This window comes from Trichoplusia ni, chromosome 5 (genome assembly GCF_003590095.1).
Source record: "Trichoplusia ni isolate ovarian cell line Hi5 chromosome 5, tn1, whole genome shotgun sequence".
Lineage (NCBI taxonomy): Eukaryota > Metazoa > Arthropoda > Insecta > Lepidoptera > Noctuidae > Trichoplusia > Trichoplusia ni.
This window is the reverse complement of record NC_039482.1, coordinates 7,132,759-7,160,351: the sequence shown is the minus strand read 5'-3', so window position 1 is coordinate 7,160,351 and position 27,593 is coordinate 7,132,759. Positions and strand designations below refer to the sequence as shown.

Genomic DNA, 27,593 nt, shown 5'->3' with positions numbered 1-27,593 from the left:
CCAGTCAGCAAATCTACACGGCCGCGCAAAAATGGCCTTTAAAATATTAATAAATTTGATAATATTTTTACTTTTATCTTCGGGAACGAGGGAGGACGTCAGTGAAGACTTCTCCTCACAACAGATCCTGAACCGAAGTGATGATGAGGTGTCCTTCAACGATCCTGCAAGACCAGCCCTGTCCTACCCGACATCCTTGGGCTTTCTGTTCGTATTCTCGACCTTGCTCATCGGCGTCGTAGTCCGAGCCATCATGCTGTGGATCGGCATGTGTATCCCGTATCGAGTCGTCATGTTCACTCTCGGCGGGCTGGCCGGCTTCTGCGCTAACAGGTTCCCTTCTATAAAACCTATTGTTCACGTCTGCTTCATAGAGGTTGACGTGCTTCTAATCATATTTCTTCCACTCCTGATTTTCCGAACGTCTTATAATGTTGATGCTCATTCTTTTTGGAGGAGCTTCCCCCAGATTTTATTGGTTGGGGTCCCTGGTGCGTTGTTGACGGCTCTAATGGCGGCTTTTATGGCATTTTACTTGATAGAATCGTCCTGGACTTTCTCAACGGCTTTGCTGTTCGGGATTGTGTGTTCGCCGATTTATCCTCTGGAGGTGGTAAAACAGTTGAAGGCTATGAGTAAAGGGAAGTACATCAGCGTTCTTTTACTCGGAGAAGGATTGCTTGGTGATGTGACGGTCATGATCGAGTTCACAGCAGTTTTTGGGTACATAGCAGGGGCTTTAACCGAAGCTTCCCAAATAACGCTGTTCCTAATCCGATATGCAGGCGGAGGACTGCTCCTTGGACTAGTGATGGGGAAAATAACTGATACCTTAGTATCTGTTACATACTACGATCTACTCTGCGCTGTTACCGTGACAGTGGCTGGGGCGTATCTAACGTATTACATTGGAGAGAAGTTTCTCTACGTATCAGGGTTACTTGGAACAGTGATAACTGGTGTCCTAGTCAGTAATAAGAAGTCGACGATAGCTGGCGATGTGGAACAGGTCGTGTCGCAGTTCTGGATGATCTTGGGCCACGCGGCGAACACGCTGGTCTTCACTATGATTGGGGTTGTGATCTTTGAGAAGGTGAGCGACGTGATCAGCGTCAGACAAGTGTCGTTGATCTTCGTGACGTATACTACTGTGTATTGTTCGAGGTAAGATATGTACCTACCTATTAATACCTATGGCTTTAATCTTGACGTTAATGTCTAAGAAATGCTAAAGTTTGTAAAACCTTTGTGGCTGAATAAAAATACACCCATACACCACGCCACACTTAAAAGCCTGTGGTATTTACTACCGACGAAATCTCCCACTAAATAACATCTTACCTTAAAGGTATTGACTGTGTGATTAAGATGTTATGTATATCTGGTTGGTAATCTTCTGTATCTGACGTACCGCACATGGTTATAGCCGCTTCTCAGTATAAATTATTTGTAACCAAATCCCTATTTTCCCAAGCAACAGGCTAACGATTCTAAACCAGGCCAAAAGCTAGACGTCTTGATAAAAACAATCTAGTTTTGATACCATCCAACTCCTGGTTGCCTCAGGCTGATGGTGTATGCGGCCATGACACCGCTGCTCCGACACATCGGTTACGGGATGACGTGGCAGCACTGCATGGCGTGTGTGTGGGGCGGCTTGCGCGGCCCCCTGTCACTGTGTCTTGCGCTCATCGTGCTGCAGACGCCAACCGTGTCGGATGCAGGCGAAGTGAGTCTTAATAGAAAAGTTAAAATGGATAAGGGTGAAAAGAAGTCAGAATTAAGTAGTTTCAGATCAAAGAAGAAATAGGAGGAGATTAAGATTAAGGCAAAACAAATCAGAACAAAGGCTTTTTGTGTTTATTGTCAAGTATATGTTCTTCGTTCATACCGAGAACAAGTTTAGTAACTGTAGTATTTATAGAAATGCGTTTTCATTTGAATAATCGAAAAACTATAAGAACTACATATGAATCAAGCGCAGTTGGCAAGCTGTAATGGCAGTGGGCTGACCATGTCTGTCGAAGGGCCGATGGCCGTTGAAGCAGACCACAAATCGGCAAGCTCGATGTAGACCGATGACCTAAAAAATCTTGGCTTCCCTGGCTAGATAGGCCACCACGCCTATGGCCAGCTATGAACCTCAACATTTTGAATTCATTGATTGATAGCAAGCAAAGCGATCTTACGCACTTATGCTAACAAACCTTTTTTCCCATTCCATTCCACTTTTCATACCTACCAGACGTTTTCTCCTTTCCCATTCCAGATCTTTATAATCCAAACAGCGGGTCTAGTAATCCTTTCCCTCCTTATTAACGCTACAAGTATGACGAAGGTTCTGAAGATCCTCGGCTTGGCGGAGATATCCCTCGCGAAGAAGGCTAACATGACGAACTGCGTCAAGCGCATCATGATGACGAGGGACCGCTGTATCTCAATGCTGAAGATGGACAAGTTCTTAGCTGATGCCAACTGGGATCTGGTACAGGAAGGTGAGGGCATGAAGTATAATGACGAAGACTAGTGGTCCTGCTACCTCTTACAATAGGCTTTCCGTTGTGAATGCTAGAGGCCTCTGTTCCACACTCAAAATTGTCTTGCTTCAAATGATAGTATTGCACATCGTGTGGCGCCTTTTCCTAGTAGCGGCGTTTTTGATTGACTCTAGATATAAAGGCTCTAGATTTATTGATTAACTGTTTGAAGTAAATAGCTTTAATAAATAAATAAGTTAAAACAACGTGGGGTAGAGAAAACAAAGAGTAGTATCTCAATTGTTTTTTCCTAGCTTTTGTGACGATACACTAGATTTTAAATCACCCTTAAATTTATGATTACGAGATAAAAGAAAAATAACACGGTATCCATTTTTTTGGAAACCCGTCTGGGGACTACACATTTTATCTACCTGTTGTAAATATACAATCTTATCCACGACAATTACGATTATACCTCATATACCAATATAGGCACTACGATCAAGCACCCATACCAGCTGCAGATGTCCGGCCGTGACGAGGATAGTGAGGATGACACCTACATGGGGTACCACTACACGACCTGCCCTGACTGCGAGCGAGAGATACCCAACGAGCCCACCAAGAAAGAGTTCGCAGAGATGACCAGGTAACAACATTTCCTTCGTTTTTTTTGGTAAGGCGAGGGAATCCTCGTGGACACCCACTCCCTCGCGGGAGGAAATGGGTAGTGTCAGACTCTTACTGACTAAACTGCTACGTGCTACGTCATCCGAGTTTTTGTGTCGGTGTATAGCAATGCGTTGTATTCATATTCGGGTAACAACAGTTCCAGCCAGTGAAGGTCCAATGCCGGGCATAGGTCTATATAGTCTGGTGATTCAGTCTACGGTTAAACTTATGACAGATCTCTTAAAGAACCTGTTCATAGGCCGTTCATGCGTGATGGGGTAGCGTGATTATCCGAAAAGGTTGCCGCGACGCCGGTACACAATGGGCTACGTCTAACACTCTCTTTCCGAAAAAAGGCTGTAACCAGATAAAGAAAAATGAAAATTGATTCCAGATATTCAAGAGTTTTAGTTGTGTTGAGTCTCGGTTTCCTTAATATTTTACTTCGTTATTTCACAAAACCACTTACAAACACTCCCTGAAATAAGAAAAAACCGTTGCTTCTTGTATCAAACTTTTTAACAAACAGGGAAGCCTACCAACGCGTCCTGAAAGCGTTGAAGATCTCCTACTGGCGCCAGTACGAGCACGGGAAGATCAGCAAGGATGGAGTCAGAGTGCTGGTGCAAGCCGTGGAAGTGGCTGCAGACTCCGAAGATGGCAGAGTTAATCTGGAACAGCTGGGGACGCTGTGGAAACCAAAGGTATTGGAGCATAGTGAAAGGCCCACAAGGCCAAAATTCCGCTACTTAACATGGCCGATGAATTAATGAAAATTGGATTGAAATGACAATTTAGTACGGGGCTGAACGCAAATTGTTAATACAATTTAAAACAATTGTATTAGAAAAATGCTTAGAAGAATACGAATAGTGTGACATCTAATCTCATTGGCCTTTGTAAATAGGGGTATTGGGGCCCTGGTCTACATAAACCTAGTCGATTATTTTTTATTTCTTTCGTACGTCCATATTTAACACCTTTATGAAGTCATTAACCCTTAATGATATTAAAATGACTCTTTCTTTCAAGACCCATGCTGTATGGCTTCGTCGTAAACTTGTAAACATGATGACTCCAGAAGCGGCAAACGCCCAAGTGCCGCGACAAAAATGGCGGCAGCAATGTTACAGAGTAGTCACCAACATTTGGTTCGACGGATTTATATACTTCATGATCCTTTGCAACACCCCTGTCATTCTCTGTGAAGTGGCTCTGCCGGTACCCGTCTCAAAAAGCGTTATGTTGACTATTAGGGCTTTGAATTTGTAAGTATACTTTTAGACATAGATATTACATGTCATGTAAAATTGCGTAGTCATTTATTCACAAATAAAAATCTTAATTTCATAAAAATCGTTGAATTAGGCTTTAGTAATCGTCATTTGAAGTCGGTACTCTAAGTCAAGATTTTTTTCAAGTAGGCTATTGGCTAGTTTTCATCCAGGCACGTTTCAAAACGTTACAATATTGGCTCTAAGTGCACGGTTCCAAAATGCCATTGTTATGGAAAAGAACCGACAAAAAACTTCATCATTATTATTGTATTATTATAATAACATATTATTTCTATTTACGCTTCCAATATTCTAGATTCTTCTACATCATTTACGTTCTGGAGATGATCATTAAGATGTGCGCCTTCGGCTTCTGTGGTTACTTCAAGTCGCATTGGAACAAACTGGATTTCTTCATCATAGTGATGGCTACCGGAGGTTTGAGTTTTAAGTTACTAAAACATCCTTCAGAGCAATAGGATAGTATACAGCCAAGACCAGAAAGTATTCATTACTGCCAAGATCAGAAAACACTCCTCTGTCATAGATTAAGGATACACAGAGCAGAACATTTTTGTTTGCACGAGCTGTTGCCCGTGCTTGTTGTTCGCACGCTTTGTGGGTCTTTAGTTCAATATTCACTAGGTTTGTGACCCAGAACATGCAAAAGCGATCAAGTGGATCTGGCTAAAGTAGCTGAAGAGAGAGGAGATTGAGATTATTGGAGAGAGAATCCAATGAATCGCCACGCCGTGCTCTTGTGAGATGAAGTTGTTAGCTTTTCACTCCTTTTTTGTCTCCCCTCCCCTCATACCGTATGGGGAACAAAAACCTTTTATGGCTCCAACAAACTTGACAAGTATAATCATGAAATTACATGAATTTCTCATGAAGATCTAAGTTCCTTTAATAATACAGTGCTACATCGACAGATTTGGTCCTGGACGTGATTGATGCTCTCACGACTTGGGACAAATGGAGTAACGTGAACTCCAGCTTCATAACCGCGACCAAACTGCTCAGGATGCTGCGGTTCCTCAGACTGTGCAAGCTGGCCAGGTATTTTATATGTCCGTTTTAAGAAGAACCTTTTGACAGTTTATGAAACTGACCAAAATCTACGATATCTGTCCGTTTTAAGGGCTGATCTTTTGACAGTTCATAAAACGGACTAAAAAATCTGTGATTTTGAGGCCGTCTATTGCAGCGTATTGTACGTCACTTTTTAGTAAAATGATTTTAATTTCTCAGGGTATCAGTTCCAAAGATCATGGCTTACATTGACCGTATGATCGACATCCAATTGGCGTTTGGATATGACGTCGGTAAGGTAAGGGTCGGATGAGTAAACATCTCTTAAGGTGCAATGTAAAACAGCACCTAGAAATAATGAATTGTCAAGGTGAAAAGCTATTGATTTTTGTATGTAAGTTTCCCGCATTAAGGAATTAAATCATTGTGTCGCGGGGGGTTGCATAAACATTCAATTCACAAGCACAAAGACACCCAGACTCGGGACACAAACTACTACCTATTCGGCTATCCGTGCAGTTGAAGTCTAAGCAAATGTAATCTACTTTTCTGTCCTAGCTTTAACCGCGACTTTGTCCGTGTGGAATAGTGTTTTTTTCTGAAATAAAACTAGCCCGAATGACTCCTTATTACATCAGTTGCCTCCACTACCTTCGTCCAAATTATGTTCCGTGGTTTTAACGTGAAAGAGTAACACACTCTATAAAATTGGAAGAGTTGGAAGTATTTGATAAATACATTAAAAAAGTATATTTAAAACTACTATATCCTACTGTTGTAGGGGTTCGTGACTGGTGCACAGGAGGTGTGCACACTGCTGCCTCAGCTGGTTGACAACAAACAGATACATGACATGCTTACTACCAAACTGGATAGTGATAGGTATATGTATAATGTATCTCCTAAATGATAAATATATTGTGTTTTTTTAATGTAGTCCATTGTGAACCAATGCTGGTTTCCCCCAATTCCTTTCATGATTCTCTGCTCTGGACCTCAATGCTGACTAAAGGCTTCCCCCAATTCCTTATATGATTATTTATTCGGATCACATGGAACCAGCCCGCGGTAAGCGCTTAGATTGTTCCGTCACCGCTCCCTAGGCCGCCCATGGCGGCGCCGGGAGTTAAAGCTGGTTTATAGCGGCTTTTATTGTGTTTTCCACACCTGCTATAATATAAGTTTAAGGCGTGATGGTAGACTCTCTTGAGCTTTTTTATGGTACTAGCTCGCCACACATGCCCGTCATTACAACTCCTGTACGCCGGGATCTACAATGAAACCAACGAAAACCACCCAAATACTTAAGTTTTTGTGTGTCCCAGGGGGTAAAGATAAAGATAAAGATAAAGATATTTTTATTTTGTAAAACATGGTACAGGCATAGGTCTTAGAATAAATATTATGAACTCATGTTCTGCCACATTGTGGCGTACAAAATTTAAATGGTACTTAAGCTAACTTAAGATATACACAAGTACACTGACTCTATATAAAAGAAAATAAAAAATAATTACAATAAAATTCAGTAGTTACAATACAAAGATCAATGCCACCAATAAAAGCGAATGTAAAATATATACAATACATCACTCACTTAAAAAATCTTGTATGCTATAGTAGCATTTATCTAATAAATACCTTTTAAAATGGGCTTTAAATAAGGCATGTGGCATTTCTTTTACTTCTTTGGGTAATTTGTTATATATTTTCGGCGCCAAACAGAAAACACTTTTATTCTTTAAGGTAGTTTTTGAACTTACTATACTGAGGCAGTCGTTTTTTCTACGGTTACGGATTAAAGTGTCAGCTTGTTTTTTAAAAATATGTGGATTATTCCGAACAAAATTTGCTACTTCGAATATAAAAAGAGATGGCAGAGTCAATATTTTGTGTTCAATGAAAAACGGTTTGCAGCTGTCTGTAACTTTTAACCCGAACATAGCTCTGATACAACGCTTCTGTGACTTAAAGATGATTTCTCTGTTTGTGGAATTTCCCCAATATAAGATTCCGAACCTGAGGACTGAACCAACCATACCGTGATAGGCCGTGCAGAGCGCTTCATTACTTATAACTCGAGAGAGTCTATAGAGGGCATAGGATGAGGAGTTGATTCTCTTATTGAGGTCTTCTGTATGGGCTTTCCAGTTAAGATTTCTATCAATAGTAATGCCTAATAATAGGGTGCCTTTGAACCAGCGACGAAATCTCTGAGCTCGTTTGTATATGCTGTATAAGTGTTTATTTCTTAACACATCTCTATAGGTTGGCAGTGACCCGTCAGCTAGGTCTGCTCCAGCGCGACCGGCCGTGGACAGCCATCACCGTGAAGACGCGACAGGCGACCACCTCCACTCTTAATATTATGATACTTGATGCCATGCAGCTTAAGGAAGAAGGTGAGAGGTATCCAGTGGAAAAAATATACTGAGATTTCGATTACTACTGGATGCCTGATGGTGTTTTTCGATGATTCTTCTCTTTTTCTCCATAGAAATGGTAGTTTGAAACCCCGCAACTAGAGTCATTAAATGGTTTTAAAGCCTATTTGAAATGAGAACTTTTGATTTTTTATGGAAACGAAACACGAGTTACGACTTTGTAGTGCGCTGATGTGCTTCATCATCGTCACATTGCTATTTAAAGCTTAGCAAAAGAATTTTAAATTTTAATAGGATAGTTTAGTTATCCCCTGGATGCTTAGATGAAGGATTTTTGCTTTTTCAGGATTTCTGGACGAAATGGAATATAAGCTATTGCTAAACGCGATTCAGGAGAAGATTCAGTTATGTCGTCACAAGGGGAGCCTGGTGGCCCCCTCGTCTCCTGAGGTTATTCTTCTTCCCCTATTCTGACTTATTCAGCATTTCTCGAGAGTCGATTTCGTTATGTACCTACTGAAAAATTAAAACTTGGTTTGTGTTCTGTCAAAATAGGCTACAAAAAAATCAATGTAAATAAAGATTAAAAAATCAAAATACTACTGAAATCAATCAGTCGTTTATTTATTTATTATGTTTTTGTATCAAAAGTCATATAAAAGTTGTTTACCTTCTTTTGAGTACCTAAATAAATGGAAATAGTTAAATTACCTATTTTTTTAACTCCGCACGATACGTAAATTTGGGTTAATAGTGGATTCGTCCGAATCGAGCGAATCGAACCAATTTAACAGCGGGCGAATCCGGTACCAGACTGTTGAGTCAGTCTACCGGTGGGTAGACTGACCAAATAAAATAAAAAGACATCTTAAAGGCTGATAAGAATTATTTCCCCTGCAGATACTCGCTCTGTGTATAATTAATACTTACGATTTGATTTTGATAATGATTTCAGAGAAATTGAAAAAAACTTATTTCAGTTGATTTGTATATCTGTGTTTCAGACTCAACTCCGCGCCGTCTCGTGGTTACAAGGAAACGAGAGGATTGCCGAGTTCTTTCTAGAAAACTCTGAAATACTCAACTTCAATATCAACGATATTTTGATATCTAGAGGTACAAACTAAGGTGTTTCAATACAAGTTAAATTGTGGGCCCCGGCCTTGACGGCTGTTACCTGTAATGAGTAGTAACGACTGTCAAAGATGTAGGAATAACAGCCGGGACCCACAATTTAACTCGTTATGACAAAGATGATCACCCGGACTAACCGCGTCAAGCGTAGTTTCAACTGTGATCGATTCACTTATGCGGTTATAGCTTAGCCGCGAATGAAATTCTAATATTTTTCCAATTAATCCAGGTGATGAACCGAAAGGCATGTATATCCTGGTGTCAGGTCTTCTGGAGGCCACGTACATACCCCCGGATGATGAAATGGATGAAGCCATACCTAACTACGAGTTCTTCACCGACCTCAAGTTTGCGGAGCCAAGCCAGGACTATATCGTGTCCGGTAATGCTGTTGGTGTGTTGGGGGTAAGAATGTGTAAATTGTGCAATGAGCATTTAGTAGAAGTGTGGTGATAGTTGTAGTGTTAATTTGTAGGTTTGATTGTTCGTCCGGCCGGTAACTTACTTTTTTACCAGAATGCCATTTGGTCCGACACATAGATTATACTGAAATAAGTTTATTACGATATGAACAGGTATATAAAATTACAAAACACGTAGATATTTTATTCTGCCATATTTTGGAAAGTAAATAGTCAAGCCATTTAACGCCCCATGTTTCAAAGAATTCCTGAGAGGGACAGCGCGTACGCAGTCCCTCACTACCAAAAATTACGCGTCCGAGTTATCCACATTAGGGATAATCGCAAGGGTCAACCCGCCCGCAGTGCAATGGGAAGGCCTCGCCCTGGGAGAACCGCCTTCATGATCACGGTTTCTCCTACGCCAGGTAAGTATGCCTTCTGTTCCGCCGCCCCGGGTAGTCGTTCAGACGCGGAAAATCTTAACACCGCCATTCAGAAACATGACGTCACTGGCACAACGCCATCTACCGGGTGAACGGGAACTAAGGGGTAGAATGTATTGTTAGTGTTAGGAGTACAGAGGGGTGGCGCGCCCAATGAAACAATTAATACCGTGTTGTGACATGGAATCATTAATCAAATTGTTAAATGACGGAATCCTCCGAAGCCGCTAACAAAGTTCTTAGAGCAAAATAAAAAGAGTTATAAATATTATGAACACGGTGTAAATATTTCTACCCAACAACAAAAACTTCAGTGAGAAATTCGACTAACTAACTAATTCGTTTTCAGCCTACTCATACTAGATCTGTGTAGCCCAAAAACACAACCAAGATGATGTCGCCTACATTTTACGTTGGACTCGCCACGCGAGTTCAGTGGCATTGGGTTAGGGTAAAAACAATGTTTCGACTTTTGTTGCCGTGACAGTCTAAGTTGCGTGTGTAACGCAATTAATTTTTTTTACTAATATACGGTGTAATTTAACATAATTATAGGCAAGAAACACTATAGATAAAAGAAAAGGTAAGTTTGTTTCGCAATTTATGCTGGTTGCATATAGACAGCTCCCCGTATCGCCCACCCTTGACCGCGTCCTAAGTGCTTTAGCTGTGAAGAAGAATCGGCGCAACAAGCTCCCCAGCAGCACGCTGTGACTTTCAAATCAAATGTAATACAAACTGATTACATACATACGTACTTTAATTGAATATCAAGGAAGTATTCAGTAGTCCATACCTTTGCCTATATAATGACACCAAATTCAAGCCCCTACAAGATGTAGAACTCAATAAGCCGTTGTTTTGCGAGTGAATGTGACTTTTGGTAAAATGAAAATAATGTTTCATTAATAAAAGTTTGAGAATCTATGTCAGTGGCATTGCGGAATAGTTTATTTCATTCGATTACAAACTAGGTCTGCACACCCGTAATTCTTTAGATTAGGGTATTGGTCTTCAGTATTATTTTAAGCAGAAAATACACATGCATTTTGGAAAAGAATAGCAAACTAATTGAACTCGCCAGGCGAGTCTACGGCACTGGAATAGAATTTACGTGGACTCTCCGGGCGAGTCGGTGGCACTGAACGTGACATAAGTCTTAGTACACTTATGACGATAACATCCAACGACGTATATATTACGTATTTGCCCATTTCGACAGTGTTGAGGTTAGGTACTGAAGATTTTGATGGTATGATTAATGTAATTTGAATTATACTATTGCGGCTTGAAATAATGCTTATTAGCACAAACAAAGTCTTGTAAACCAGGATTTTAAAAATAATTAGACGGAATTTCGAGTCCGGTAAAAAAAGTTTTTGATGAGTACAAGCGACATTGGTTGTCTTATATGATATTTATCGCAATGCATTAAATAGTTTTCATAACCATGGCACTGGCGTCTATGACTTTTGAATTATAGCCTAAAATGTTTTACTTGCCTCATAGACAATTACATTGTAATTAAAGTATGTTGGACAAGAAATTACGATAGATAGCCGGATTATTAAGGTAAGAAGACTAATTTCTACCCATTATGTCTACCGAAAACAATTTCCAACGCTGATGGCTACATGCATGGCTTGTTTGACTCAAGGAACTCTGAGAGGGACAGCGCGTACGCAGTCCCTCACTACCAAAAATTACGCGTCCGAGTTATCCACATTAGGGATAATCGCAAGGGTCAACCCGCCCGCAGTGCAATGGGAAGGCCTCGCCCTGGGAGAACCGCCTTCATGATCACGGTTTCTCCTACGCCAGGTAAGTATGCCTTCCGTTCCGCCGCCCCGGGTAGTCGTTCAGACGCGGAAAATCTTAACACCGCCATTCAGAAACATGACGTCACTGGCACAGCGCCATCTATCGAGAGAACAGGAACTAAGGTAAGGAATGTATTTTTAGGGTTGCTACGGAGTACAGAGGGGTGGCGCGCGTAAAGTAAATTGGCGTTGTACATCGTATATAAGGTTTTAAAAATAAAATTCGTTATTAAATCAAGAATGTCAGAGAAAAAGAGAAGCTTTGTCGTTAAATGATACATCACAATTTAAGCAATAAGGTCTGATTATATAGCATCGTAAAAAGATACCTAAATTGTTTTTTTGTTACCTATTTGGATGAATTTCCCGGACCCAAAAATTGCGTGGCGTCCGCGTCGATGAAATTGGTACTAAAAAGCATTGTTATAAAGTTCTAACATTTTTTTAGGTAGATGACATAAAAATCTATCTGTAGCACTAAATATTTTATTAATAGAATTAATAGGTATTCCAAAAAAAAAAGTTAAACCACATAATCTTTCATCGCCGTGTTTGTCCACACGTCACCTTGGTATATTAAATACATCATTGATCAAAAATTTATCGTTATTTTTATTAAGACTTAGTTTTATTTGATTCGTGAATAGTTAAAGTATTGTCTCGGAATACATTTATTCAAATATTTAAACAATACAACGTATGCTTAGTAAAAAACTGTTTGTCCCAGAACTACCTTTCATCGCCATGTCCTAAACATATTTGAGAATATTGCATATTCTAACGTTTTGCGTCGCTCCCGTTGTGCTTTAAACGTTGCATATAAGTAACGTCGAAAGGCTCGACAAGGAACGACGTGTGTACGTGCTTGCGTTTTCGAGCTATAATTAAAAGTATTCGATTTTTTTGGTACTGGACATTTTTTCTTTCATCGCCGTGGATAGGTCTAACTTCTATTTCAATAAGTTTTTAATCTCGATTACAATACAATGCCATTTATATTTAGTTTATTTGTAAAGTGTTCATTACTGAGGATTATTACCAGTTTTTTAGTAAATTGAATTGATTTTCATCGCCGTGCTCTCATTGCCGTGGTTTCCGTGGACAAAATTGCTATGGTAATGAAAAATAAATACACGGAATGAAAAAAACATCATCGCCGTGCCATTGTAAAACAGTTTCCTTTCATTGCCGGGGCCACGTGTTTCATTTCCGTGACTTATGTTTTCATCGCCACTGGACAGGGATGTATCAATTTATAGTTATATTAGTATAGTTTATAGTTTAGTAATCGTTAGTCGAATTTCTAACCGAAGTTTTTGTTGTTGGATAGAAATATTTACACCGTGTTCATAATATTTATAACTCTTTTTATTTTGCTCTAAGAACTTTCATAGCGGCTTCGGAGGATTCCGTCATTTAACAATTTGATTAATGATTCCATGTCACAACACGGTATTAATTGTTTCATTGGGCGCGCCACCCCTCTGTACTCCTAACACTAACAATACATTCTACCCCTTAGTTCCCGTTCACCCGGTAGATGGCGTTGTGCCAGTGACGTCATGTTTCTGAATGGCGGTGTTAAGATTTTCCGCGTCTGAACGACTACCCGGGGCGGCGGAACAGAAGGTATACTTACCTGGCGTAGGAGAAACCCTGATCATGAAGGCGGTTCTCCCAGGGTGAGGCCTTCCCATTGCACTGCGGGCGGGTTGACCCTTGCGATTATCCCTAATGTGGATAACTCGGACGCGTGATTTTTGGTAGTGAGGGACTGCGTACGCGCTGTCCCTCTCAGAATTCACTGATACATCTTGCTGTTTCAACAATTCAGTCACGTACACTGGCTGATGAATGACTGAAAATTGGCTTTAAATTACATTTTTTATTATCTCATAAGCATTTTTCTTACATAGTAATTTAAAATTTAGTACGGGACGGCACACTCATTGTCCATACAATGAATTTTCAATTATTATCTTGGCAAAATGCTTAAGAGAAAAGGAATAATTTCAAATTTAATCCAATTGCCATTCATTCATCGGCAGAATCGGGGCCCTGCCTGAATGTCGGAAAATTACTGTAAATACTAGTAAATGCTCCGATGTCGATGGTGCATTGATTTGTAAATTAATTGTACCATACAATCACTATACGAATATACGGACCGGAGGTAATTTTTTCTATGAATTCTTGTCCCAGGTGTTAACAAACCGGCCTTATAGCTACACAGTGCGGTGCGACTCCGCCGTGCAAGCTTACTACATCACGCTGCCGATCATTAAGGAGGCGTTTAATCTAGCCCCGCATCCCATAATGGGGTTAGTTTTGTCCGGAAATATTTTAATAACAGATTAAGAAGCTACATTTTTAAGCTGGTTTGAAAAACCACACATTAACTCATTTGTTTACGTGATATTTTATATGTGTTCTTAGGGAGGTACATTTATTTGTTAATTTTGATAAAAAAAAATCAGTTGTACAGATGAAACGGTTTACTCACACTAATCTAGTTCTAGTTTCGGAACCAACTGGAGTCCTTGATCATGTGCTGACCATGGACTTCATGATGCCGCGTCAGCTCAGGGTTAAGGGCAGATGAAGGATAACGGACTCCGTTCGTCAAAATAGCCGTTTCTTCTTTTAAGTATACTATTCCTTGTTTGCCTAGCCTTGAGGCGTCTATGTGGCGGGAGATAGGCATCAAGATGTCCATGATGGTGCTGCCGACGGTGCCGGCGTACCACAGCTGGCCGGTGGAGAAGCTCAGCATGAGGCTGGAACACGCCTTTGTGCCGTGTCTTAAAGCGTTTAAGGTTAGGTAGAACAAGTACGATGTGAGTTTTTGTCATGTGCAGTCACGACCTATACTTATAAGAAGTGTCACGATGTTATGAAAAAATAAAATAGTGTAAGTTATTGCTGTGCTTTAAGCAAATGTTCGGGCGGGTTTTAATTTTTTTTTTATACAATGTTCACAGTGATTTCTGCGTTTTCTTCTTAACAATGATGTATTATTAATTACATATTGCGCAGCCTTAATGACAAAAAATAAATCGTTACATATGTATGTACAATATTGTATAGTGAACATTTTATAAAAATGAAGAATCCCTCACATATTATATTTGTAAATTTCAGGTGTTCGTGGTAAACGAATTGATGGAAGACATAGTGTTGCTGGATGGCATCTGCCAGGACCTGGCCACCAGGGAGGTGTTCCAGCCGCCTTCTTATATACCTAGGTATTGTAGACAAACCTACAAAATGTTGATATACCTTATATACATGGACAATACGAATAATAAGTTATAATAATATTTTTAACATCTAAAACGTTTGTACTTACAAACGTCTTAAAAAAAATTACTGTACCAAATTTGATGAAATTTGTATGGGATCAAAGGGCAGCTATTATATGTTAAATGAAAAAAGTAAGAATTACCAAAATCAGTTAATCCAGTCCGAAGTTTTGAGAAAAGAAAAACAAAATGCAGACGAATTCCTCTAATTGCCCGATAAATAATTCAAGAACAGGTCAAGACCTGACTCCCACGGCGGGGGGCAACATTCAATGCTATGGATGAGGTCCCAATATGAGGCGAGGAGGCCGACGCTCCTTACACGTCGGCGTTCTCCTATGGAGGATTACAACGTATTGCCATACACCGACACAAAAACGCGGATGAGGTAGCACGGCGGTTCAGGTTTAGTCAGTAAGAGTCTGACACTACCCATTTCACCCCCCGAGGGGGTTGGTGTATGAGGATTCATCCGCCTTACCACAAAAAAAGTCAACAAAAGACTAGCACAGAAACTTCCATCAGAATCAAAAGCATCTTCGTCTACGTTAAGCCTCCTTCTCCAGGACCGCCCACCGGCTGATCTTCCCGAAGTCCTCGCAGCTGATGGTGTCCGGCTCGTGCCCGGAGACCAAGCTCATGATCGTGCCCTCCAAGGACTCGGATGAGCTGGACATCATGGAGGATGAGGTCGACGATCTTCAGTGTGAACTGGTCAGAATCTTTTATTTACTCCTACCACAGTTACTGTAATAATATCTTGCAATTTCTGGATCCTGTAATTTCGTCTTGATACCTGGTGAAGGTATCAAGATAAATTAAAAAAAATGAAAACCCCCGGCGATAATCCATATGACATATTATTAGAGATGCGCCTAATAGTGGTTTCACCGAATAACCGAATGCCGAATACTATTCGGTTTAAAGTTTACCGAACCGAATATTCGGCCGAACTATTCGGTTCAAAATTGTATTGCCTCGCCGCGTAAACAGGTTTCAACATGTCCTTACTTGCCGCCCGCAAGATTAAACATTTAAAAAATGATTTTTTTTAAGTTTTAACTGTTTAGTTTCAGAAATAAATATTACTAGCGGCTTCGCCCGCGTCAAGGTCGGTTATATCGCGTTTCCAAGAGAACTCTTCAAGTCCGGGATAAAAACTATCCTATATTCTTTCTCAAGGTCAACTCTACCTCTGTACCAAATTTCATTAAAATCAGTTCAGTGGTTTAGACGTGAAAGCGTAACAGACAGATAGACAGACAGAGTTACTTTCGCATTTATAATATTAGTAGGGATTATTATCTTGTTCTATGGTTGAAATATTTTGTTTGGAGGTCTTAAAGTATAATTTACGATTAAAGACAGATTAAAGCTTTTTTAAAATTAAAATAAATATTGACTAGAAATTTGTAAGTAAAATGTTGTTGTTTAATAAATAAATATATTGATTTTCGGTTAAAAATGAACACTGAGTTAAAATTTATTTGCTTTTATTTAATTATCTTTATTCAACAATTTTTTCATAGTATTTCGTAGACTTATAACAGAATAAGTTATATCTTTTAGTTCTACATCGGGTAATGTGGCGGAGAAAAAAAAACCGAATATATTCGGCACCAAACCGAATAATTCGGCCGAATACGAATAGTGAAAAAAATGCCGAATACGCCGAATACCGAATACCGAATAGTTATTCGGCGCATCTCTACATATTATCTTTAACTTGTCTCAGTTTTAACAGCTCCATGTGTTGGTCTATGGATGGGTGATCATTTATGTCATAACCAGTTTCTCCGTGTTTCGGGAGAGCCGTTACATTGTGGGTCCTGGCTGTGTTTTAATACATCTTTGACAGTCGTTACTTGCATTCAGAAGCTAGAAAGTCTAACAACCAGTCTTACTGAGGCTCGCTTCTTGTAAAATACTGGTACTTAGCTATATCCATCTAGACTGGAAGCCCACCACACCATAGTTGGGCAAATGATAGGATCTTAATGATGATAAATTCTGAGATGTAATAATTGATACTCTTACTTGACAATCGGATTTCTTTATCCCATTTTCCCACCACCAATTTTATTATCAAACGAAGGTTAGTTAACTATCTTGATTAAGTCATCAATACGACCCCCAACACGTTTAATCGGCTCAACCAGTCTGCATAAAAAATGTCTAAGAACACACAATCCGTTCGGGAGCTATGATACCACAGACACAGACATTACACATCTCTTTTTGCGTCGAGGGTTAAAAAAGAGATGTCTACTTAGACATTTTTCTCTTGTTCTATATCTGAGCGAGAAGCGATTTATAATCACATTTTCTACTTAGATATCGAATGTATCATCTCGTTGCCTGTACCATCGCGTGGCTCGGCGGGTGTCGGTGGAGTCACGCGCGCCGTCAGCGCGACGCGGCCGCGGCAAGCGGCGCCGCGGGGGAAAGCGGGTCAACTACAGGGAGTCCGTTTGGGGCAAGCAGATATGTACGACAAACTTCAACAATATACACATACGTGGTTGAGGTTACCACGCCAAACCCACAGAGCGCGAAGTGTCGTGGGCTCGATCCCTGCGAAGGACAAGCATTTGTGTGATCCACGAATGCTAGACTGGAGTCTGGATGTTTTTGTGCAAGTGACTTGAATATTTGTAATACTTTAACCACACAAGGATTAAATTCCTAAATGTGGGGTGTCTTTTTTTAGTAACCACTATTACTAGATACCTACTATTTACTCTTGTGAGCGAATATTTGTAGTTTGAAATACAGGTATCTCAACTATTTGTGTACCTATTCGTTACTTTTAACAGCCTCGCAAATGATCGGTGGCGCTAGCGAGAGGGAAATGACGTCAAAGTATTACAAGCCAAGCGTCGCAGATGTGGTAAGAAACTTAGCCTTAAGAGCTTAATGAGACCTGTCGACAAGTCTTTAGTTCGTTTACCTATTTATAAATTCATAAACAAAATCAACTCCGAAGAATCCATTTCATAAAAAATAGTTTACAACATGAATTGAATAAATTATTTATGTTTTTATTTAATAATTTATTTACACAGTAAATAATATGTAGTGAGAAACCAGATTAGAGAATACATGTACAAAGGTACTGCTTATTTATTTAAGAAATCTATATAATAAGATAAATAATAGACGCTTTTTAATTGATTGATTTTCATCAAAATATTTAAGTTATCAATGTTTTCTTTACCGCAGCCTGAAAAACTGGAGCCGACAAAGCCAAAAGGTTCGTTTATTTCAAACTTTCCACGTATAGAGTCTGACATACGAAACATGAGCCTGGAAAAAAGCGGCAAATTCAAAAAATCTAACTCTGGTATCACTGTGTATAGTAAGAAAAATACATTTTGATATTTGATTTTACATCATGGATTAATTTTACTATGGACAAATATTATTGTTGTTTTATATCATACGATTTTTAATGGCTCAACCGTTTTAAACATAGTATTTTCGTGTATATAATATCGACCCATTACTGTCCCACTGCAGGGCAAGGGCCTCTTCTCAGAATGAGGAGGGTCATTTTTGTGTATAAGCATTCTGCAATTGTGAGGAGAAATAAATAAACGTAGTTATTATAACATTATTTATTGTGATTCGTAATCAAAATCGGAATCTAAAAAATCTACTTCAAGAGATTCGTCACTATCACTACTATCATCTTTTACATTTATAATAAAACTTTCCAGTTCCGTTTCAAGAATTTTATCTTTTTCAATGTAATTATTTTCGATTTTTATGACGTGTTCTATACAATTATTCCATTCTGCAACTGTTACACTTTCAAAAGCATCTTTTATAATTTGTTCCATATTACCAGGTGTGACACCGATATTTTTACTTGCAACCCTTCTCTTTGCCAAACTCCATATCATTTCTATGGCGTTTAGGTCACAATGATAAGGCGGCAACCTTAACGCTTCATGTCCATGCTGTTTTAAAATTTCATCCACTTCATACATAGGATCTGGTTTATGTTTTTTTACTAAACAAAGTAGCTCATCCTTACTTAAATACTCTTCAAACGGCACACCTTGAGATCTAAGCCAGTTTTGGATGTCACTTTTTCGGGTTTGTGTGGTAGGCGCTTTATTTATTTGACATGTGTGATAACTTGCATTATCCATCACAACAATGCTCGGTTTTTCTAAATTGGGAATTAATTTTTCACACAACCATTTTTTAAAATTGACAGCGTTCATATCGTGATGTTAATCTGCCATCACGGACTTAGTGCTATAGCTCAAAAGAGCATTAGGCACAAACCCTTCCTTGGACCCTGCATGGACAATAATATGTCTCTTACCGGCTGATATTTTATCAACAAGACCACTTGTTGACGGACCTTGCCAAGACTTTTTTGGTTTGTAATTTTGATGTATATAAGTTTCGTCAAGGTAAACAATATGTTTATTTTCTTGCCTAGCATTACACATTTTTCTTAAAAATCTGTGCCGCCAAGCGACAATCTCATGTCTTTCTATGAGTAATGATCTTTCATTGGAATTCTTTTTGAATTCATAGCCATTGTCATGCAAAATCCTTCTTAAAGTCTCTCTACTTCCTGTAAATCCTATCGCATCTCTTAACTCTGCAAGCAAGTTTCTTATAGTTGGTACTTGTTTTTTTACAGTATAAAATTCATTGATTTTGTTTCTAATTGCACATATATCAAAGTTGTCTAGATTTGATACAGTACTCGGATGGGGTCGCTTTTTCCCAGGCGTACTCCAAATGTTGTTGTTTAATTGACCTTCTTTTTTAATACGCTTTATTGTAGCAAGACTTACACCTGAAAAAAAAAGCAAATTGAATAAATATAGAGTTGTACCTATATAATTAGTAAACAAAATCAATCATACAATCAAAGAAATTCTAAATAAGTAGATACACAAGATACAGTGAGATATTGCATGATTTCGGTTGGTCTTAAATTCACATACAAAGTAACAAGGAATCTTGAACTAAACGCAGACTTTGAGACGTTTGTTATTATGAAGCAAACAAATATATAAAAACAATTAAGGTAGGTAGATAGTTATAATTTATTTAAGAAATTTATTATAAAATGTACTTGGATGCCGCAATCCGTTCTGAATTATGTATAATATTAAGATTTTTGACAGACTCTTCAATTTTGTTAACATCTATATTTTCGGTTCCTGAAGAAATACGAAAATATATAAAATATTGAATATATTTTCATACATAACGAGATAAATGTTTCATGCAAATATGAACATTTAATAGGATTAAGCAAAGGATCAAGATGAACGTGTCGTGCTTACCAATGGCTTCCAAGATTGTAACCAAACATTGTTCTTTTTCATTGAAAATCTTTTCATTGTCTTTATTTTTCACATCAAATTTATTAACCATATTGAATATTAGCTTTCTAGCCTCACTCTTAATAGGAGTCTTCATATTTAATGGTTTAAAATAATTTCGCAGCAAAAAAGTAAACACGTTTTATGCAAATGACAATTCATGTACTGACATTTGACATATATTTTGGTGTGGCCATATGAAGAATGTCTAAAAATTGTCTAGCTCATGTTTTGCGTGTCAGACTCTAGTCGGTGTTTAGGCCACACGCTATACAAAGTACGCCCGACGTATTGCTGGTTCGATCCCTGGGTGGGACAAGCATTTGTGATTTTCTCAAGTAGAAGAAAATACTTTTACTAGTTTTGTACACTACATTCCCCAGACAAGACTTTTTACCCCGTGTTTTCAACAAACTCTATCTTATCTTTAAGTCTTAGGGTCTAAACAGACGGACAGCATTTCAACTGCTAATTTACAGTTCGAATGCAGTTGACTCGACTGCAACAGAACTGCAAACCAACCGTGCGGTCCAATAGCAGTCGGCGTGCAGTCGTGTGATAGTTGCTGTAACAGTCCGTCGGTCTAGAGCCTTACAGCGAAGTGTGTGATATTATAAAATTATTTCCTTCTCTCTGAAAAATTATTTCATCACATATTTTTCTGTGACCCAAACGCCTGTTCTGAGTTTGTCTTTGTGCATGTGACCTGAATTTTTCTTAATGGGGTTTGAAAAAATCTTGAGTAAGAAGCTATTTAATTATAGGTGTCCAGGTGATGGGCCCTACGAGGAGTAACACCGGCTCATCCCTGCAACAATCAGAGGAGGAGGTAATTATAACAAAAATGTGTATCATAGGGGATCCATCTAGTGAGTGCCAAGTCACCGCCTGCCAATGTATTTACATCACTATTTGCAGAAAGGCAGGTGTCATAGTTTTCTGGGAAATCTAAGGAACTGGTCCTCATAACATGTATCTAATATATAAAATTCCCGTGTCACGATGTTAGTAAGCGTACTCCTCCGAAACGGCTTACCGATTATTACCAAATTTTACACGCGTATTTAGTAGGTCTGATAATCCGCAACATCTATTTTTCATACCCCTAAGTGATAAGGGTGGCTCACACGAAAAGACATTTTCTTATTTTTTGGACGAAAATTTTTTTGTTTTAATTTTTTTATAATGTGGCATTAAAATTACATACAACTAGAAATAATTTAGTAGACAAAACAACGTTTGCTGGGTCAGCTAGTGAATGAATATAATCGCCAAATTATTTTTACACACATATCTACTTGCAATCGATCTGTATTTACTTTGGATTCTTTGGTCGTTCTGGGAGTGGCGGTAAATTATGCGAATGTAAAATTTTGTTACGTTGTTAACAAAGATTTATTCTTTTTATTAATAATGTAATCTTTATTTTTATAGTTATACAACACAATGCTATCGAAACTGAAGAGGCCTTCAACTGGAAACAGGAACATGAAATAGTACACAACTTGAAGAGGGTTTTGTATACTTAATGGATTTTATATTGAATGTCTACTGTTAAGCATTTTGATTTATTTATTTTGTACTTTATATCCATTTTTAATAAAGTTCATATTTATTTGTAAAATAAAGCTTTATTTACTTTTTGAATCTTAAAGCCTTATAAGCAAGAATAGTCATCTGTTTTAATATTGCATCTTTATTCAGTGGTCTGGTAAATAAAAATAAAAATACATGTCGGCTTTCATACCAAATTTATTTTAAAACTAATTATAAAAAGAAAAATTACTTAAAACACTTGGTGCAAAACATTTACACCAGAAAAAAAGGAATAAGAAAAGTAAAATTTTTTTTTTTTGGTTCAGTTCCATAACACTTGGTACAGTTGCAAAATAAATAGGTATCATGAAAGTTCAAATATCTAGGACCAAGTTTAAACATCCAAGATGCAAAATTGCAAATCCACTATAATGAAAAAATCAATGTAGGTATTATGAGACAAGACATTTCACAAGAAATTGGAACTTTTTGCTACCCTAATAATATTTTGCAACTCAAATGTTATGAAATTGAACCTTTTTTCAGCAATCAACCATACAATGTTTAGGAATGTGGAAGAAATGCAATTTATCAATTATAAACATCAGTGGCTTAGCACCAATCAATATAGAATATATTTAATTGCTCTATCTATGATTTTAATTCTATGATTAAATTCTCTAATTATTGCTGTTCAATGCACGATAAAATTTCAAAACCAAAAATATATTATTTTATAATTCGTAACAAAAATACTTAGGCTATAGACGGACAAATCGCACTTAAATTGCAATCCAACCGCAAACTGCAGTCGGCGTGCAATCGGTCTGCAAGTTTGGTAGATCTATTGCAGTCGTGTCAACTGCAATTTGAATTAGTATTGCAGTTGAAATGCGGTCCATCTGTCTAGAGCCTGTAACCAAACACACTTTATAACTAGGGCCACAATGACGTAGAGAACCACAATAACACTGTTACAAAAATCAGTTCTTAACTTTTTAAACTAAATTTTGTACACCAAGAAGAATGTGCTGTTTAATAGGAAAAAAAGAAAATTTGTGCAGGAGTAACATTAATGAACTTTAACATTTAATATAATTAAATACAACACTGTTTATCCATGAGTCATTTTGAACTATTATTTATATTTTTAACACTCTAAAGAAATGGTCAACGTTAACACTAGTTTTATTATTTTTTTATGTAGCAACTGTCCTCTAGCTAACTAGCAACACAGGAAAAGACGAATAACATGTCAATGTCTATTAAATATTTTCATTTTTTCTGGGAATGTGACCAATTATTTCTAAAGATTTTAAGACACTCATTATATTATTGAATAGAATGTAACCTACAACATACAATTTTCTCATTTTTTTGTGTTTAACAAATTTCCAAACCACTGGGTATTTATAAAGCCTTTATCTGATTAGGTTGCTATAGCAAGATACCAGTTGCTGAAAAGTTGATCATTTTAACTTAGTCTTTTGTCAAATGCACAGAGGGCGCCACCAGTAGTTGTGGAAGCGTGACAGCGATATACAAGGCGTAAAGCGTCTCTCTTTCACAATTGATATTGGGTATTTGACAAAAATAAACTGTGTAGTCTGTCAGACAAATTTCCAAAATATATCAGATGCGTATTTTTTCTTTTACTACGTAAACAAAAAAATGATGTGCCTGTGACGTCAGTTACCAGTACGCTTTTAACTATCAAGTGATGTGACCAACCTCAACTACCATATACTTCATCTTAATCTGAAATTAAATGTTTTTTGGAAATCTGTATAAAGGACTGAACAGATTCAAATGATTAGATTTAGTCAAATATCCAAATATCACTTTAAAAGAAGATCCTTATGGATGGTCGATTTAAAGCCTAGCTACAGATCACCATTCAACAAGTTTAACAGGTGATTTGTGCAATATTGATCACCCTTTCAAAATTAGGGAACACTGATGTATAATTTTAAGTCTTTATAAATAAATACAGTGCTTATATAATACAAATATTCTTAATATACCAATCTAATCACTAGGCTAGTGGCTAGCATTTTAACGTTGGCAACATTATTAAGTGTTGCCAACACTAGTTTTCATTTTGTCAACATTAGATGTTTAATTACAAATGTGATATTGGGAATATGGTTTTGGATAACTATTGTTTTATTTAGACAAGTGTGCATAGTTAAGGGTTTTATTTTTCTTTCAACAAAGAAAAATATGTTGATGATGTTGAAATAGTGAATGTTAACACAGATGCTCTTAATCTTTCAAGACTTCTATAGCCAGGACAGAGTATCTGACTAAAAATATCTAAGTAGTGTGTCAGACAGATTTTATAAATATATTGCATAGGTACATATTTTTCTTATATCACATTAAAAAATTAAGAAGATAAGAAGCACTTAGGTAATTAGATGTGTGTTAGATAGTGATGGCTAGTAACATTGCTAGTAAAAAGCGTAATGTGACGAGACACAACGTTTTATTTCACTGCATCCCCTTAAGTTTTTGATAGCGAGATAAAAGAGAAAATACGTTTCCAATATTTTTTGGATACATTTTATATCTGCCTGACTAAACAGATTATTTGTCAAAAACCTTTTTTAAAATGTACTCTGGGCAAAATCATTTGAAAACATCAATCAACATGTTTTTAAATTTCTCAAAAAACTATGCAACTTATCTTAATAAAGATATGTTATCTGTAATGAAAATAGTTTATCACATACATAAAATTATTGTTTGCATTAAATACCTAATGTAAACAAGACAAGTTATCAAGGTAGATAGATAAATGGACAGATATTACAATTGTGTAACAACTTTTTGGAGTATTCACCTTTGTGATATCAATAACATTGATGTATTTAATATGGAATGATTTGATTTTGTGTCAATTCAAAATCTAGAGATATTTTTACTGGATTTTAGTTTCCTTATTGTTTGAAGAGCGGGGCCTCCTAACACAGGTATATGCTTACTTAAAAGGAGGTCTCTATGTAAGACTGAATGTAAAAGGTGATTGTTAAAGAATAAACATTTTTTTTTGATAATTCTCATACAGTTTTTGGAAGACATTTTTTTTATAATTTAATATTCAAATGTATGGAGTTGACATTTTGTTTTGATTATTCATAACTTAGAATTGTCACCTTCATGCATTCAAGTTTCAGTTTTATCAGTAGGCACTAATGATTGTTGAAATGTCATTCCTCTAAAGGGGCTTGCGGATTTTAATTGCTATTGTTATAATATTATCATGATGAATACAATAGGATATTTGACTAAACAAACCAAAGCAGTCCAGCAGACACGTTTACCAAAAATATGGGATATGTATTTTTTATTTAATTACATCTTTTAAAAGATTAAAAGCAGTTACGATGATGAAAGGTATAGTAGTGAGGATTTAGAAAAGTTATCCATATTTCTGGGAAATTTATCTGGCAGACTTCTAAGTTCCTTTTTGTCAAATACCCAATTTGATCTAAAATCTGTAAATCTACCCAACTACCTGTGCCCCAATTCCGTTATTTAAACCAATGATTGAATGGAAATTGGATAACACTATTCTCGAAACCATTTTATCAACACAATAACAAGAAATTCACATGTGTTGAGTAATCCACCCTTTACTGAATTTTCAATTACTGCGGTAACAAAATTCTAAGGAAAATACAAATAGTGTCATTTAATTCAATTTCCATTCAATCATCAGCAATTGTAAATAATGGAATTGGGGCCATGAAAAGTCCTTGTAATATGATATCTACTTCCTGGGCTGTTGGATATTGGTCTGGGGCTTAAAGTTAATATGTGCTGGAGGCTTAGGACTGTGGGCCACTTGCGCAGCTTCCGGAGTGAAGTCTGCGTTGCCTCTATTGGGTGCTCCTGAGATAGACACGGGGTTGGAAGGCACGGGTGATGGTCCAGCTAGACCGGTTAAGTCTTCATTTGCTGGTTCTTTGCCATCTTTTGAATGAGGAGTCTTGTGCTGTGTGATCCTCATGCCACCAGCTTTCACTGCAAATTTTTAGTTTTTCTTTAAGAGTGTGGTCTAATTGGGATCTTGTTAAAAAAATATTCCAGTAGAATTTATATTTTGAAGTATAGTTAAATAAATCACAATACATCAGTATGGAAAGTTTTTGAAAGTAGCCTTATCTGAACAACTAAATTAACTCAACTATTAAAATAAGGACAATAATTGTACTAAAGGAAAGCAACACACAAAACAGTAGTTTTAGGCCATTTTTTGTTTTAAAATTCTGGAAAAACTGGCTTTATATTGACCGCCTGGTGACCTTGAGAATACCTCTTTGTTTAACAACACGCAATAAGCCGTAACAACTTAAAAATGACGTCATGGTCAAACTAAGGCCTTACATTAGTCGATTGAATTCCAGTTTATAAATAAAACATCTATATCTATTATATCTTTTATATTATATCCTTGTGCTGTAAATAAAGCGCATGAAATATATTCCGTAACTAATTAATCAACTAACTTTACCGCCATATGGCACAGAAGTATAATAAAAAACTTTTTTTTAAATCGCTTGTCTACCTACATAAACAAAGGCATAAGTAATTAAGTTTATACCTGCCGGGGGATGTCCAGCTTTAAGTTGAGAAGTTTCTTCAACGGACGACATATTGAAAAATAATATAATTTTGTATAAACAATAAAAAGTTGCCGACGTTGCAACACACTGATAGGTAAATCGTTCAATGTATAGTGTATACGACGTGTAATTAAGTTTCGATGACACGGCACAGGCACCCCACGACACCGATTGGTGTAATGTCAAAACTATGATAGTGATGTGCTCATGTGCAGAAAGGTTTTAGTCGAATAATTATGACGAGGTATTCAAAGTTTAACTATTATTGGAATGTTTAACTAAATACAGAGGAACTTTGTCAGATATATTTTATATTATTTAAATAAATATTGATAGTCGTTTAAAAATACACCGTGGTTCAACTTTTAGTTGAATTTTCTGGCTTCTAGGTTGTATTTAGTATTTGAGCCCTACACTATTTGGATCAGCGGTAAACTTAAAAAATGTTATTCTCAATACCTCAATTCTTTATTGCATTCTTGTTCACTTTGCACAGTCTAGAATAGATTTTTATTACTTACAGGTAAAATAAATACGCCAAATAGTTTAGTTTGATCATATTGTTTGTTAAAAAGGTAAAGAAACAGGTAATTAGGTAAATTGGCCGATTGATTTGTATTTATCCATTATTGCATGATGCAACGGTTTACTCACGCACATTTATCGGGATAGCCTAGTCACCCTTACGATAGTTACTAAAACTTAAAATTTATAAATCCAGTTTTATTGAAATTCCTTTGCTTTGGTCTTAAATACTTTAAAAAGTGTCTCGTACGTAATATACCTAATGTGTTTTTAATATCGAGCATTGTAAATAGCATGAACATCGATTTATGATAGCAGTTTTCTTGCAGAGCGCATAGGTTACTCTGATGCGGTTGTTATTTACCGCTAGGCAGTATTCTATTCATTATAGCTGTACTCATGAACGATTAGAAATTATAATATATAATATTGTATCCCTCAGAACAAAACGGCTTGACCGATTCTCATTAAATTTTGTGTACATATTATCAGAGAATCGGATAGTACTTATTCTTTCTAACCCCATTTTTTTCCTAATACCACTTTCTGACGGACAAAAAAAAAGACTTTTTCGCCATCATCGCTAATAAAACTCC

General features: G+C 37.2%; 2 protein-coding genes, 1 long non-coding RNA gene and 3 other non-coding genes across 6 annotated transcripts; 2 read left to right on the top strand and 4 right to left on the bottom strand.

Moving 5' to 3' along the window:
* Positions 1-21,942, top strand: LOC113494274 (sodium/hydrogen exchanger 10-like). The gene is made up of 23 exons (XM_026872544.1): positions 1-1,164; positions 1,567-1,729; positions 2,270-2,495; positions 2,973-3,129; positions 3,682-3,856; positions 4,185-4,420; positions 4,746-4,867; positions 5,362-5,488; positions 5,681-5,759; positions 6,243-6,343; positions 7,730-7,863; positions 8,192-8,295; positions 8,850-8,961; positions 9,209-9,384; positions 13,849-13,967; positions 14,318-14,462; positions 14,788-14,891; positions 15,515-15,662; positions 17,283-17,436; positions 17,765-17,838; positions 18,171-18,201; positions 21,070-21,134; positions 21,740-21,942. Exons 1-23 carry the CDS (start codon positions 32-34, stop codon positions 21,800-21,802), a joined length of 3,948 nt encoding a protein of 1,315 aa, XP_026728345.1. The 5' UTR covers positions 1-31; the 3' UTR covers positions 21,803-21,942.
* On the bottom strand, positions 9,653-9,816 carry LOC113494644. The gene has a single exon (XR_003400672.1). It is a non-coding gene; the product is annotated as a U1 spliceosomal RNA (small nuclear RNA).
* LOC113494643 lies at positions 11,492-11,655 on the bottom strand. Its single transcript, XR_003400671.1, has one exon. It is a non-coding gene; the product is annotated as a U1 spliceosomal RNA (small nuclear RNA).
* On the top strand, positions 13,278-13,441 carry LOC113494645. Its single transcript, XR_003400673.1, has one exon. It is a non-coding gene; the product is annotated as a U1 spliceosomal RNA (small nuclear RNA).
* LOC113494275 lies at positions 18,551-20,566 on the bottom strand. Its single transcript, XR_003400638.1, has 2 exons — positions 20,267-20,566; positions 18,551-20,140 (listed from the first exon to the last, which is right to left on the bottom strand). It is a non-coding gene; the product is annotated as an uncharacterized LOC113494275 (long non-coding RNA).
* A 405-nt stretch (positions 21,943-22,347) lies between the features above and the next one.
* On the bottom strand, positions 22,348-26,650 carry LOC113494273 (death-associated protein 1-like). The gene is made up of 2 exons (XM_026872543.1): positions 26,451-26,650; positions 22,348-25,870 (listed from the first exon to the last, which is right to left on the bottom strand). Exons 1-2 carry the CDS (start codon positions 26,500-26,502, stop codon positions 25,617-25,619), a joined length of 306 nt encoding a protein of 101 aa, XP_026728344.1. The 5' UTR covers positions 26,503-26,650; the 3' UTR covers positions 22,348-25,616.
* Positions 26,651-27,593: the final 943 nt, after the last annotated feature.